The 16,293-nt window shown below is 37.8% G+C and overlaps 1 protein-coding gene across 1 annotated transcript; it reads right to left on the bottom strand.

The window, feature by feature from the left end:
* Positions 1–268: 268 nt before the first annotated feature.
* On the bottom strand, positions 269–16,117 carry suz12b (SUZ12 polycomb repressive complex 2 subunit b). The gene is made up of 16 exons (XM_022675218.2): positions 15,435–16,117; positions 14,004–14,050; positions 12,525–12,589; positions 12,334–12,399; positions 11,753–11,802; positions 11,484–11,569; positions 9,515–9,746; positions 9,317–9,425; positions 8,897–9,002; positions 7,824–7,998; positions 7,512–7,618; positions 6,173–6,316; positions 5,784–5,941; positions 5,491–5,689; positions 5,072–5,151; positions 269–2,671 (listed from the first exon to the last, which is right to left on the bottom strand). The coding sequence occupies exons 1-16, from the start codon at positions 15,622–15,624 to the stop codon at positions 2,371–2,373; spliced, it is 2,115 nt and encodes a 704-aa protein (XP_022530939.1). The 5' UTR covers positions 15,625–16,117; the 3' UTR covers positions 269–2,370.
* Between the last annotated feature and the right edge of the window lie 176 nt (positions 16,118–16,293).

Here is a 16,293-nt window from a genome sequence, read left to right on the forward strand (position 1 = left end):
GTTTTGACATAGCGTTATCGCGAAAAAAACCATGATAATCGTGATATTATTTTAGGGCCATATCGCCCACCCCTAGTTGTGACATTGTTGAAGCTTGTGGAAACTATGTCACAGTGCTGTAATTATAGCTAAATGGAATATTAAAGTGTGTGACCTTTTTGCTGGCCAGGCAGTGTATTTAGTTATTCACTTGCACAACACAATTTTTTCATATTAAAAAAAGAATCAGAAATAAAAATCCAGAAAAGACACTTCATTTAAAACAAAATTATTGTCACTAAATTAGTCAAGATTTTAATTTGCCATATATTTTCATGTTACAGGGAAACCTATACAGTGTTACAAAGTGAACAAATCAAAATATACACTGTATACTAAAAGATAAGAGGGACGGGGGGGTTGTCGTATACTTTGGCATTTCATATGACATGTTTACCATAGTCTTTTATATACTGGTTCAAAGTCTTGAGATTTCCAGTTTGTGAAAAGTATTCTATCCTTGGGTTCGTTTGATGAAATCCACGGGAGGGGGTTTTCAATGATCCCTATTTTGTTCATCCATCCATTCATTCATTCATTAATTCATTCATTTTCAAAAGCAATCCACTGTTGCTTCAAAAACATATTTAAAAGAACTGCGCCTTTACCCCATATTCAATACAGTAGAGGGGACAAAAATCACAAACTTGAAGAAACAGCTCTTACTGAACATGTGTCAAATATTGCTGATTCGTTAATAATGCTCAGAACATCATAGGAAAGGTGCCGAAAAGGAAAGTCATTAACACTCCACATTTAGGAATATGGAAGCATTGACAGGTCAGTTATTGTCCATCGACTGCAGTTCTCCATAAAACTGCATTCGACACAAACTGCTGATTAAAAAAACATTACGGGCCAATAAAAATACATACAGGACCACTGTCTAATAAAATCTGCAGCACAAAATCAACCACTGTCCACTTTTTAACCATCCGGAGCCGTTAGCTACCAAAACAAGCGCTAACGAGTTAAATGACCAGTGAAAGAAAAGACCAACTGTGATAGAAATGATTAAATGCATACAAATAATCAAGACTAACAGTATTCCCATTCTACAGGTATTCACACAATAAAAAAATAAAATAAAATAAAAAAACACTCAAGGAACTACTTGCAGACAAATGTGTTTTAGCCGTGATTGTGAGGGCAGGGTAGAACGGCTGCTGACGTGAAAAGACAAGAAGCCCCAAGATAAACCACAATGGTTCATTGTGTAAAAAACAAGTCCTTAAAACAAAGTGTCTGCCTGAGTCCAAAATGCAGCCCCACACATTCCCACACAAACCAAGTCTGCTCTAAAATCAACTCGACTCTGACTCCAGCCTTCTGTACAGTCAGACACCAGGGCAGTTTCTATGAAATCTAGAACACCAGGCAGTTTCTGTGGATTCTAGAACACTGAGATGGTTTATATGCATTTTAGAGCACCAGGATGGTTTATGTTCCTTCTACAGCACCAAGACCGTTTCTGTGCATTTAGGAAAACCAATACTTTTTTGTGTGCATTCCAGACACTGACATTTCAGACACACTAAGCAGTTTTTATATAATGTAGAACACCAAGACACCAAGAAAGATAGATTCTCTCTGCATTACATCCCACCAAGTACATATCTGTGCATTTTAGGACGACAAAATGTTTTCTGCAGATTCTAGAACACGAAGACCATCTCAGTGAATCATAGAATACCTAGAAAAGTTTGCTGCAATTATAAAAAACACAAACATTTCTGTGCATTCTAGGAATGCTCAATTTTATCAAAATTCAATCAGTATTGGCCGATAATTGATATTTTAGAATCATCGGCATCTGCCCGCTCCAGCCAATATTTCAAACCGATACTTGCGGTCATATTTACCGTATTTTGGAAAAGGTCTTACTGATACTGGCCTCACTTCTACAATTGATTTAAGCAAATTTTTGTTACATTTTTTAAATTTAATTTAAGTTTAAAGTTATATCAGGATGGCTAGTCTCTTAAGACTATAATCACATAAGAAATGTAATCCCTCGTACAACAACAGTTCGTAGTTTATAATAACAAAATATGAATTTATTCTAGTAGCACAGCTGAGTTTTGGTGAAATCTAAATGCACAGAAGAGTTTTGGTGAACTCCAGACACACAGCAGCGTTTTGGGGAACTTAAGAAGCATTGCAGAGGTTTGGTGAACTTTAAAAGCACAGCAGAGTCTAGATGAACTCCAAAAGCACAGCAGTTTTTCGTGACTTCCAGACATCCAGCAGTGAAGCACCACAGAGTTGATTTCAGAGCTCTTGAGTTTAGCAGGAACGAGGGCAGTCCAATCTCTTGGGTCAGGCAAGTGGTCAGTCTGAGACGGCGCTCTTGGTGCGTTTGCCATGAAGAGTGAACCCTGATAAGACAGCATGGCCATTGCAGGCAACATCGGCACCCTCGTGCCCTTCCTCCACATCCGGGAGCTCGGACTGGATCTCTCGCAGACGTGTCATTGCCCGATCAATAGTCGCTGTGGTGACCAAGTTGAAGTCATGCATGCTGACCAAGTGCAGCAGGAAGTTGCGACACAGGTTCCTGCGGGCGATGTGTGGGCCGCAGTTCTCCACAAACAGCATGATGGCCTGGTTCATCTGGTTATCAGCTATAAACCTAGAGGAAAAATGGGGTTACATGAGATGTGACTGCCAAAAACGTGTGTGCAACAGGTGACAATGTATGCAAGCGCAGTCTAAAATAACCTGTGGACTGGCATGAGGAAAATGGAGAACATTAGAAATTACAAAAGCATTCTCCAAAGCACAATTCCTAAAGTAAAAAAATGGCTAAGCAACTAGAATAGGTTATAAAATAAACCTTTTTAAAAGCCCACAAGCTACACTTAGTTATACTATAATGATCTATGGTAATATCTACGGTAATAATTGCTATGTTAACAATACACAAGCTGACGTTATTAAGTATGCTACTCAATGGGAAAACACATCATTCAAAGCGACTTGACTCGTTGGATTCACTAGGCTCCTTGCTAAACTCGCTAACTTAGCCCAAAAAAAATACCAGCCTTTAAAAAAACTAATCACAATTTTAATCATGATTAAAAACAAAATACTGCAGTGATTAATAGTATGAATGTTTAAGTGATTGACACCACTAATATAAATATAATTCAAGTTTGCCTATCTAATGCTAATTATTTTATTTACATTTAATATTCATTATTTAAAGCTTCAAAAAGGTCACATGGTTTACACATATGTGCACTGTTTGATATTTGCACTAGTGATTTCAATGGTTTTGTCTGTTACAAGTAAATACAAAATGCCTCTCCATTAATATATTTAGCAAGCGATGATTAATATCTACTAGGGGTGTCACGATCTCGATATTTTATCGAAATCGAATCGAAATGAGGTCATGGTCTCGAGTATCGAAGTCAAAAAGAGGATCGACGATCCCTCCCGCGCGCGCTACGCAAATGGCGCGGCACCAACACAGCGCATCCTATTCATTTAAATAGAGAGAGCCGCTGCATGAGCGCAGCCCCGCCCTCAGTTCTGCTGTGTGAGAGACAGCTGCCTTTCAACCACGGAGGAGAAACTGAAAACGGATTTATAGAAATATAGACAGGGCTCTCAAGTTTTGAGTGTCGGCGGGAGTGTGATCACTGTTTTTTATCTGTCCAACGGGGGAGGGGGGGCGGGGGTTGGGCGCGCAGGTTTTGTATCTGTATCTAACGGAGGGGTGGAGGGGTGGGTGCGTGCAGGTGAGAGCGTGTGAACTCGCTGAAATGCGTGAGAACACTGACTATAGATCACAGTGAGGTGGATTAAAAATCTTAAACTTATAATTGACTACACCTGTTGCTTTCCATTGAATTAAAAAAACATCTTTCTCTCAGATAAAGTAAACACAAGCGTGTTTCTGACTAAAATAAAAGCTTTTCAGGAGAGATATAAGTTATGTGTAAATATTTATAAGACAATACCTGACAAAATCTGTTTTAATGACGTTAATAAACATCACTGTGACAGCGCTAGTGACAGTTTCACCACATCACTTATCTAACCAGCCTGTACTGATTTCTGCCCCCCAATAATGCTTTCAATAACCTCTAATAGCCTTTAATAGTCTTCAGTAGCCTTTAAAATACTTACCTGGCGGCCGTGGTGTGTCCACTGAACTCTGTAGTTATAAACATCCTGAGGTTAGCAGCGCGCTAACTGACCTGTTTATAATGTAATCCGAGCAGTGACTCCGTGTCGGCTGTTCTAACCTGCTGCTGTTAGCTGCTTGGGCTGAAAGATGAACTGTAGTGAGCTGTATTATCCGGTTAGTGGGGTTAAAACCTTTATTTGTTTATAGAAACAGTAAAAACGGACTGGCTGAGCCCTGTAGCCCGTGGCTGGGCTGTACTGAAGTAGTGACTGAGTGAAGAGAGCGGGGCTTGTGCTGCTGCAGCTCTGACTAGTGGTTGGATGAAGAACTGCAGCTTCATGTAATTTTCACCAGCCATCCACACACAGCTCTGATAAACTGCTTGTTTTAATAGTGCACACTGTTGCTACCAAAAAAAGTCACTAGATGGCATTACCATATATATCTTAATAAATAATAATAATATTTATAATATTTATAATGATAATAATAATAAATATATTATTTAAATTTTGAGGCATAAAATAATAACAAGAAAAAAAAACAAGAAAATCGAGAATCGAATCGAATCGTGACCCTCAAATCGAAAATGAAATCGAATCGAGGATTTAGAGAATCGTGACACCCCTAATATCTACAGGTTAATACAATGTAAAACATTCACAAACACATTTTTGAATTATGCAAAAAATTATAAATCATATTATCTATAAAATTACAGAAATTAATGAGATCTATTTTGTTAATATCGCACACCTCTACTGTAAGGGCAAATTCATGATTTTTTTTTATTGTAATGTTTGCACATACAAAGGGTAATATATACTACATTTTATGTTTTTTTTTTAAAGAAACAAAATTAAAAAAAAAAAAAAAAAAAAAAAAAACACATACCCATTTTTCATGACATGAAGATTCCATAGCTTCATGACTTCTTTCTCTCCCTCATTCACATCAGTGAACTCCTCAATTTGCTGTGGATCACAAATCATCCATTTACACAACAGTTATGAAATGCATCCTTACTATACAATACAAACAGCATCAGTTATTCTTTTACATTTTTGTGAACACTCCTTCTAATGAATGCATGAATCTATTTTAATGTGCACCTACTGCTGACACAGACACACAAATGCTTGCAGTAAAAAATAGTGCCTAAAGAATAGGACTCTGTGGAGCAACTAAAGACAAACTAATTGGCACCATGTCTAATTCCAGGCATGGGCTGGAGGGGTATGTGTCCATATTGTGAAACTGTGAGATCTGTTTACTGTAGGTCATACTGAAGCTAATGGAAAAGCTGCTCTTACCGTGGTGGTCTTTTCTCTGAGCCACTCCGGGTCCCTTTCATCCTCACTGTCCATCTCCATCTCCTGTGGCCGGAGGGGCATGCAGCTGTCACTGTGGAAGTACAGACGGTTGTGGCCACTCACATAGGTCCTCTGCTGCTCTGGTTCCCCGTCCTCCGACTCCAGAAACTCTGACAGGCTTGGTTTGGTACGCTTGGGCCTGATAAACACAGTCCTTTTATTAATCTGACCAAAAACAAAAGAAAGACGATCTATCCATTTATCTATTCACCCATTCATCGAAAAGTTTTTACCTGCAGACTAGAATGTGAGTGACAGCTGTTCTCTTGACTGGACCGTTGCGACTAAAGGCGAAGCCGGGTTGGCTGTGTATATCTTGTGGATTCCCAACATAGGACCCATCATAACATTCGTTTATGGACACATCTATCCTGGCCCCTTTAGGATGAGGCTGTAGTAAAAAAAAAAAAAAAAAAAAAGATATCAGCCTTGTACACAACCATACACAAATCAATTGTGAATTACTTTTACAATTCTTTTCAAATCTACACTGATAACTAACCTAATATATGTCTAGTACATTGTCAAATACGTAAAATTGTATTACACTAGTGGAAACCTGATTATAAAAAAAATATTTAAGATCTGCTACATCAATCCACTAAATCAGAGCTGGACGTACCACATAATTGAATATAAAGCGGCTGTGGGATAGCTTGAGGTGTTTGAGGAGGCTGTAGAGCTTTCGGCAGTTTAGCGTACACCATGGACAATGCAGGTCGTCCCGAGCCTCCGTCTGCTGCCGTGTGTTATTGTTATACAGGAACTAGAGAGAAACAGAAAGAGAGAAAATGGAGACTTCAGGATAACGAATTTTAATACCCTCGCTGTAGTGCTGGGCGATATGGCAAAAAATGTATATCATGGTATTTTTCAAGATTCTGATTTCAAGATTCTGACAATTTCACAGTATATCATGATATTTGTATTATATATTATATTATATTATATTATATACTGTTCCATTGATTAATGGAAATACAAGATTTGTAGAGCACTGGAAATTGCTATTTTTTCTATTCCATGGATTTTTCAGGTTTTTAATGACCGTACGAACCCTGCTAATTGCATCTAACAACACAGAAAAACAAACAAACTCTGCTTAAAAAATTTACGCAGAGCCGAATCAGTATAAATTCGTATCAAATCATTAATATACATGTTTTAGGGGTGCAGGAAAAAAATCGATTTGAGCTCGAATCGCAAATCTAACATTGAACGATTCAGAATCGATTCTCATTTTCAAAAAATCGATTTAAAAAGTTCCGCGCCACAGTAGTTGAGCTCTGTGGTACAGTTTAAAAGCTCTGCGGTACAGATAAAAGGCTCCGCGTTACAGTTAAAAAGCTCCGCGGTACAGTTAAAAAGCTCAGCGGTACAGTTTAAAAAGCTCTGCAGTACAGTGCGCGACTGCCTCTTCCTATTAGGCAACAGAGGGGTGTGCATGCTAAAATCTAGTGTAACTTTAGTATCTTCTCTGCTTGTTACGTAAGTATAGCCCATCTAAAGTTCCACTCTTGACCTTGTGGCTGTGTTACATTGATGAGTGTTTTCCAGTTTTAACAATGTCTTCCTTTTAGAAATGAATTCAGGATTAGTTAACCCTGCTAGAAATTAGCCATTCATTATTGTGGCACTGTCACTATGTTGCAAAAAAATTTAATACAGTAAGGAACCTAAGTGTATTGTTTTAAATAAATGTTCTATTTGTTTAAATTGTCCTTTCATCTTTTTATCTTTTCACATAATTTAAACAAAATGTATAGGCCATTTGATTTCAAAAATCGTTCCAGAATCGAAAATCGTTTCTGAATCGAATCGTGACCCCAAAAATCTGAATCGAATCGAATCGCTAGACACTGAGAGATTCGCACCCCTAACATGTTTGTTTTTAAAACTTGCATATTCATCTGTACAAATCAAACACTGTGTGAAAGTGTATAAGTGTATATAAAGATCACCTGGTAAAAGATCCGAAGTTTCTGTCTGGGCTCGCAGATAGACTGCTCTCTCCTGGTCTGCACACCCCCACTGCTGCCGGTGCTGGTGCTCATAGACTCTTTAGCAGCTGCGCAGAATGAGAAGAATTTCAAGATTTCAGATGATTTCAGCTTATTGCTCTGTGTAGGCATTTACTCATTCCAGCATAACAAATTCAATTATAAAACAAAAATGCAAGTAATTGTAATGGGTAGCAAATTTATCAATTATTTTGTATGTTGCTCATATAATGAAGCCATGATCATAAACCGGCTGGGCATGCACCACCTTACCCAAAGGGGCGGATCTTAGGGTGAGTATACGGCTCTCTGGGGCGCTGGTGTCAGAGTTGCGTGCAGACAGTGGCTTGGCCACAGGTGCTGTAGAAGGGTCATTGGGGTCACCAGTCCAACGTAAAGTGAACTGTAGAGTGGGTCCCTGAGAGAAGGTTTCAAATGGCGGCAGTCTCTGCAAAACATCAATCAGACCATGCACATTATGTTAGGCACACTTCATATTCAAACATTTTTCCTGAGAACAAAAATAACAATGTATTTTTCGCACTATCAGGCTCATTTAAAATCCTTTAATTTTCCAAAATTTGTCTATTTATAATCCACTGCGCCTTATGTATGAATTTTACCAGTTGAGTATTAAGGAGCAGCAAAGCCACACAGGAGTATACAGGTGTTTCAGTTTAGTTCTCCAGCACCTAGGCTGGAGCAGTATTAGCATTACCTGCTAACCTCGCTAAGCACTAGCTTTTTCGCCATTCAATGGTGAGTACTATCGGCCTATGGCCTGCTGCTAACCCCGGCTAGCACTACTGGAGCAGCATTAGCCGCTAACCATGCTTAGCGCTAGCTCTTTCACCGTTCAGAGGTGAGTATTATTGGCCTGTAGACTGCACATTACCAAACAGCGTGTTAAACAAGCTGTGTGGGACGAAGCGCTAGCTAATATTGCCCTGGCTTTACCGGAACACTCAGGATTCCTCAGTGTAGCTCTGTAGGGTGGCATTTACTGCTAATGTTAATGCTGCTGCACCAAGCACAGTTTTTTAGGAGAGAAATCTGTGTAGATTATCATCCAGCGCTCGTTTGATTTTAAAAGAAAGTGTTTTTTTTTTTTTTAAGAATTGTAGTTTTGTTTACTTAGCTTAGCTTTACTTAAGTTACCCCACCACTACCACCCAGCAGCGAAACCTGCTAAATTAGAAGGAAAACACGGTGACACCCCTGTTTCTTAAACAGAAAGCAGACATTCATTTATAAATGCGCCTTATAATCCGGTGCACCCTATAGTGCAAAAAATACAGCAAATGAAAAGTCTGCTCCTGAGTGGGACTCCACACAGTAAAACGTACCTTTCCATCCAGAATGGTTTCCCATGTAGCTCTTTTCTTGCTAACTGGAGAGTCCTCTATCTGCTGCATAGACACCTCATACTCTCCATCCAGCAGCTGCAGCCGCCTATCAACACAACCCAAAAAAAAAAAACACTTCTCAGAAGTCTTAAGACACAAACATTTTTTCTTTAATCAAAATTTAAGCAAAAACTCTCAATGGTCTACCAATATTTAATGAGAGCATATAAGAGCATTTAGAGATTGCTAAATTGACATTTTTATAGATATACTGTATATATAACTTTCTAAATTATTCACAACCAATAACATCTGTTAACAATTACTGTAATAAATTACAAATGGAGCAGTACTCAAGCTTCGGCTCCAATTCTTCTTTTCAATTAATTAAAGCTGGTATACATTGTCTCTGTTCATTACCTGTTCTTATCAAAGACAGTCATCTGTGCGACAAATGTTTCTGTGGCATCCCCATCGTCTCTGTGAGATGTGCTTCTCTTCTTTCGGCTTGGGGGCTCTTCTTTCACGTCTGCAGAGAGAAAGAGCATTAGATTAGAGGAGCACCCATCCACACTATTTCCTCCCCACAGCACTCGATTAATAACTGTGGACACTAACCGATGTTTTCGTCAGTCTCTCCATTAATGAAGCCGTTGGAGTCTCTCTTCCCTGGGCGTGACACTCGAAACAGAAGTGAGTAGGACTTTACAATGTGGCTGTTACTAGGTTCAAACTCACTGCTGGACACCAGTAGGGAGGGGAAGGCACCAGGCTTGGTTTGGCTGAGATCTGGGTTCAAAGGCACCTGCTTTTTCCCAGTAGGCACTTGCTTTATGGGGCAACTGACATCCTGGCAAAACAAAAAAAGCCACTGGTTTACACAGACTGATAACAGCGCCAAGTCTAACAGTCACACATATTACAGGTAGGGTTGCAACGGTATGAGATTTTCATGGTATGATAACCTTCTCAGAAAATACAGTGGTATCACGGTTATCACAGTTTGTTACATATATTATTAAACTGACCCTGAAAGAAATTACAACAAATGTTTTTTGTTCAATTAACTATTTATTGTAGAAACCTGGAACAATTATAATTTTAATGTCTCCTTTAAAAAAATAAGCTGTACACCATCAGGTGAAGGAAACTAGTTTTTTCCACTGCTCTTAAGGGCATTAATAGTGTATATATATATATATATATATATATATATATATATATATATATATATATATATATATATATATATATATATATATATATATATACACATACACATACACATACATACATACATACACACACACACACACACACACACACACACACACACACGTTACACACATTACATGTCCTCTAAGAAGTAAAGATCCTGTATTTAAAATATTCAGTTAAATTATTTAAGTTTAAATTATTTAATATCTGATAAACTGAGCCTGGGTCAGTGTCTGATCAACAACTGTTGTAAACGTCCGTTTTACTGCCAAGTTGGAATATAACCAGATACTGCAGAAAGAGGGGATTTATTTCTGACATGATCCTCACAATAGAGATTTCTATTTTAAGGCTTTCACACCGAGTCTGGTTTTAACATGTGAAAAACAGGCACGTCAGAATTTGAAAATGAAATGAACGCATGTAAATGAATGGCGTCTTTCACATCCAGTCCGGCGAGCACCTTTACACGGACACATGAATCCATCGTAGCACGCACTTCACGCCTGTACCTGCGTGCCCAAATTTCGGATAACTCAGCGCTTTTGCGGGCGCTTACCGCATGGGTTGTGCACGACTACAAAGAGGTTTTATTTAGGTTCAGATTAAAATTATAAACTAAACACATACTTTGCGCTGCACAGCGGGGTGGTGTTCTCGGAGATGGGAGAACAAGTTTGACGTCCACCTTTAGCTGTGACTTTAAAGCCACATTGATTACAAATCGGATAATCATCCTCGGGTGCGTTCGGCGGGTCTCTGAAATAGTCCCACACTGCTGATTTTAGTTTAGCCTTTTTTTAGGCGGTCGGAGATTTGTTTAGTCTGATGCACTTTCTGCTGTTCTCACCGCTGTGTGCTGAATAGCTGAAGCGGAGCAGAGTTGCGCATGCGCGGGTGAGTTTCTCCGCTGGCTTGCGTTTTACCGGTAATAAGCAAACACACACGGTATGATAACCGTGCATTTTGATACCATGGTATACCGTGAAACCGGTTACCGCTGCAACCCTAATTACAGGACATCACATTTAAGAGTGGCAGTCATCCAAATGTGTTTTTGTTTTTCAACTACAGTTATATGAATACTTTATATCACAGAATGCTGGTAAAAATCATCTTGACTACTGAAAAACTGTAGCTTCACTATGGCTGCACCAAATAATATTTTGTTTTGTAATTTACTAAACAAATAGCTTTATTATTTTAATATTTGATTATGTATTAAACTCTGTATGTGTAATTTGGAAGAAGCAGCTATCTGCTTTGTGTAGAATCACAATACTTATCTTTACAGTGTGTTATTAAGGGTTATTAATAAAGCATATCCCAACCTTAAAACAGATTGGCTACTAAAAATGAAAGAACTTACCTTACGCTTCTTATGGCAGACTTTTACAAGTAGCACCTCAAGAGAAACTGAGTTTTGTTCATTTTCTGAGTTTTGACATGGCTTATCTAAGAGATAAGAAGAAAGAATATTAATTTACAAAATATTTAAAACTTTTTATTGTAATCATGTATGTTTACTGTAAAAAGAAAAAAGGTAAAAAAAAAAAAAATAAAAAAAAAAAGTGTTTTTTTTTTTTTTTAAACTAATTTAAAACAAGTGTTCAATCACTAACATTCTTTAGTACCTACCATTCTTGTGAAAGAATCCAGTAAAGGTCAGCTGTAAGTGGGATGAGAAGCTAAACAATGCAAAGATAAAAAAAAGGAAACAACAGAGTTTAGACAGATTACTGAATAAAGGTTTACTTTAATTGCTTGATATTGGTATATAAGTCCTACATTTGGGTGTGTTGAATTTTGTATCATTCTTGTCATCTAAAATGTCCCCAAGCTGGGCCATTTTAACCTTAAAATGGAATATACACATATATAAACTCACAAAAGCACAAGCATTTTAACCTCAAGTTGAAATTTTATTTATAAAATCTCAAGATGATGTGTCTGTGTTGGCTGCTTAAAAGTGAAATCCATCAGACAGATGTGTAGATGTGTGCAATATATGACAACTGATGCAGTACTATTGCACTAAAAGAAATAAGAAAACCTAATGCTGACACTGGTGGATTTAGCCCCAATTTGCACCAATAATGGCATCTGCAGAAATGTCTATTAAAAATACTGGATTGTAATATTGCTGTAGTACGTTTTCACAATAGCAAATGACCCAAAACACTGAATCACCTCATGAATATATCTTTCAGTATAATTACCTGTGAGTCTCTTGTTCTCCCATTCGCTCTACTTTGGCGAGCATGTCATCCACTTTAAACGCTTTCCTGAGGACAGAAATCATCAATGGGTAAACTTATAAAGCAGTATTTACAGGTATAATGTCAACAGCATCCGTAATACATTCTCATTGAAATGGATCATTGATTTTAAAGCTAAAGCATACAAATACCGGTTGGCATTCATTCGAGAGTTTCTGTGTGTCATGAAGGTCAGGGATCTGTGTAGCAGAATCGGCTGCAGAAGAGAAATGGAAGCAAAGATTAAATTCACACACACACACACACGCAGAGTGCTGCGAAAAAAGTATTTGCCCCCTTACACTTTTTTGCATACCGTCATACTTACATTTTTCAGATTATCAACCACACTTTAATATCAGACAAATATAACCTGACTAAATATAAAAATAAATTTCCCTAACCACAATCAGGTTGGATTACTGCCAGACCTGTACAATCGAGAAGTCATTTAAATAGAACCTGTCTGACAACATATAGCAGCTACAACATCTCAAAAAAGCAACACATTATGCAGAGATCTGAGGAAATTCAAAAACAGATGAGAAAACAAAGTCATTGACATTAATCAGTTTGCAAAAGGTAACAAAATCATTTCTAAAGCTTTGGGACTCCAGCGGACCACAGTGAGAGCTAATATTTACAAACAGAAAAAACATTTTTCAAACTCATCCAGGAGGTCACAAATTAACCCAGAGCATTTAAAGAACTGCAGGTCTCACTTGTCTCAGTTAAGGCCAGTATTAATGATTCAATAACAAAAAAAAGAGACTGGTCGAAAACGGAGTTCCAAGGCACAAAATACTGCTGACAAAAAAGAACACAACAGCCCATCTCACATTTGCCCAAAACCATCTTGATGATCCCCAGAACTTTAGGTAAATATTCTTTGGACTGACATGACAATAGTGGAAAAACTAAACTTAAAACTAACACATAATTTCAGAAAAAGAACATAATAGGACCTTTAGGACAACGTGCTGTAAGAGATGGAACCAGGAATTCTGCTGTTTATTAAACAATCTTGAAGAAGAATGTCCAGCCATCTGTTCGTGACCTCAAGCTCAGGCATACTTGGGTTCTGCAGCAGGACAATGATCCAAAGCACACAAACAAGTCCACCTCTGAATGGCTTAAAAAACTAAATATAGGTGGAGTGGCCTAGTCAAAGACTGATTGAGATGCTGTGTCATGACCTTAATAAGGCGGTTCATGCTTGAAAACCCTCCAGTGTGGATGAAGGCTGAAGGAACAGTGGGACAAACTTCCTCCACAGAGATGTGAAAGACTCATTGCCAGTTAACGGAAAGCTTGACTGCAGTTGTTGCCACCAAGGGTGAATCAATTAAGTTATTAAGTTTAGGGGGCAAACACTTTTTCATAGGGCTAGAATGGTTTGAATAGCTTTTATCCTTTAATAAATAAAATTAGCATTTAAAAAGTGCTTTTTATATGTATTCAGGTTATCTCTGTCTGGTATTAAAGTTTGTTTGATCATCAGAAAAATATCAGTATGACAAAAAAGCAAAAACAAAAGAATCTGTAGGGGGCAACTACTTTTTCACTCCACTGTAAATACAGAGGAATGGCAGGAATGCAGTGTTTGAACAACTTTATAAAGATGTACATACAGTTATTAGGTTCCTTGTCCGCAGAAATCTATATATCTGTGTAGGCTCTGGTGGTAAAAAAACAACAAAAAAGAAGATTTAACTTTACTACAAATGTCAATCATAAAAATACAACATAAGAGCATTTGACAGACCTTCTCATTCGAATAATTAATCTTCTCAGATACAGAACTGTATAAACTGCAGCAGTCTGGGATTTTTGTGAATACGGCTAAAATATTAATCTGTACAAATCACGCACTTTCAATTACTGATTAACATCATAACGTCTTATTAATTATGCTATACATTAGCATTTCATTCAGATTTTCCTGTAATATCACCTCTGAAGTGTTAACTAGACATATTATTACTGTCCTCCCTAAAAGTTCCCTTACATTTTCTCCAGGTAGGTACTAGGAAAGCACTGATGTGGGAATTGTGGGCTGATGCCAATATCCGACATTACACATGTATACAGCTCTAGGAAAAAAAAGAGACCACTCAATGATGATGTTTTTCCTCTGGAATATAATCAAGAGGTAGATGGATGATCACAGCAATCAAACCAAGCTGAACTGCTTGAATTTTTGCACCAGGAGCGGCATAAAGCTCCCAAAGCAATGTGTAAGACTGGTGGAGGAGAACATGGCAAAATGCATGAAAACTGGGATTAAAAAACAGGATTATTGCACCAAATATTGATTTCTAAACTCTTAAAACTTAATAATATTAACTTGCATTATTTGAGGTCTGAAAGCTCTGAATCATTTTTGTTATGCCATTTCTCATTTTTTCTAAATGACAATATTTTAATTGGAATTTGGAAGATATGTTGTCTGTAGTTTATAGAATAAAACAACAATGTTTTACTCAAACATATACCTATAAGTAGCAAAATCAGAGCAAGTGAAGTGTTCTCTTCATTTTTCCAGAGCTGTATATGATGAGGCAGATATACATATTTATAACTTTGAAATGACTTAGACATGCTGATATAAATGTGAAACATTTAGCTACAACTAGCTAGTTAAAAAATGAGCTTAAATCAATGAATTATTAACTATATGCTCTTATTATATTTGTATTATATCTACGTTAACAAACACATGTTACAACAATATTTAAAGCCACATTACTCAAATTAATTAATCTTTTTTACTCCTATTATAATTTTATTAAAAGCTGCACTAATAGATCTAACTTTGCTAGTTTAGAATATCGTATTTACATAAAAACTAACCTAACTAAGTTAGCTACTCCACTAATACACCTTGAACAGATTTGTATTACATTTTAATACACGTACACGAATAAAGTCATATCCTACATGCCACTATGACTATAACATTTCCATTTTAATTTACTAAACGGACTTTCAGAGACAATAATACTATTTTTTCCTTATTTAATCTAAAAATCTCTTATGGGCTCACGCTCAGCAGTGCTTACTCTCAAAGGCCTGTAGGAACAGCTCATGGTCCGCTTGAATCTGCTCCATCTTGGGCTTTTTTACAGCGTTCACAGCGGAGGAGGATGATGAAGAGGATGATGAAGAAGATGATGAAGGGTACATGGACCCATTAGCTTTACTGTGTGAAGCAGCGCTCATAATCTGAGCCGAGTATTTTTGAGGCGCCATCAAAAACAGAGACTAAACACAGACTAATAAAACAAAAGGACGAAATGATACAGAAACCTAGGCTAGCGTTAACCCACTGGAGGTGTTAACCGGACTTTAACATCAGCTACACATTAAATAAAGACCCGCACCGGCCACTAAGACCGGTAAAACAACATTATACTCAACATTAATAAGAATAATCTGATGATTTAATCCAGAATCGTTAAATCGCCCGCGAGCCGAGACAAACTGCCGTTAGCCACTTTAGCTTAGCGGTGCTCGAGCGGACGAATTCATCGCATTTAGCGCTAAAACACCCCATAACCCGCCTATAATAATCAACACAGACCATATCCTCGCTGTATTATCATATTAACACGCTGTTTTATACAACCATCCAGTATATTCGGATGAATTAAATCGTACAAACTCATGTAAATCGGCGCATATTTAGGATTTTACCCCCTCGAGCTCGGACAGTGGCGCTTCTTTGCGCCCGCCCACCTCCGACGTGTCCACCAATCAGATTCCTTCGGTTGTGAATTCCGAAAACCTGATTGGCCGAGCGGCTGTGGATGGACGGGCAGTAAAGGTTGGTGCACGTCTCGAATTGCCGCCAAGAAAAAAGTTGTTTTGGTCGCTTTGGAAACGGAGTCGTGGTTTTAATATTTGGCCTCATTTATGACA

This window comes from Astyanax mexicanus, chromosome 5 (genome assembly GCF_023375975.1).
Source record: "Astyanax mexicanus isolate ESR-SI-001 chromosome 5, AstMex3_surface, whole genome shotgun sequence".
Lineage (NCBI taxonomy): Eukaryota > Metazoa > Chordata > Actinopteri > Characiformes > Acestrorhamphidae > Astyanax > Astyanax mexicanus.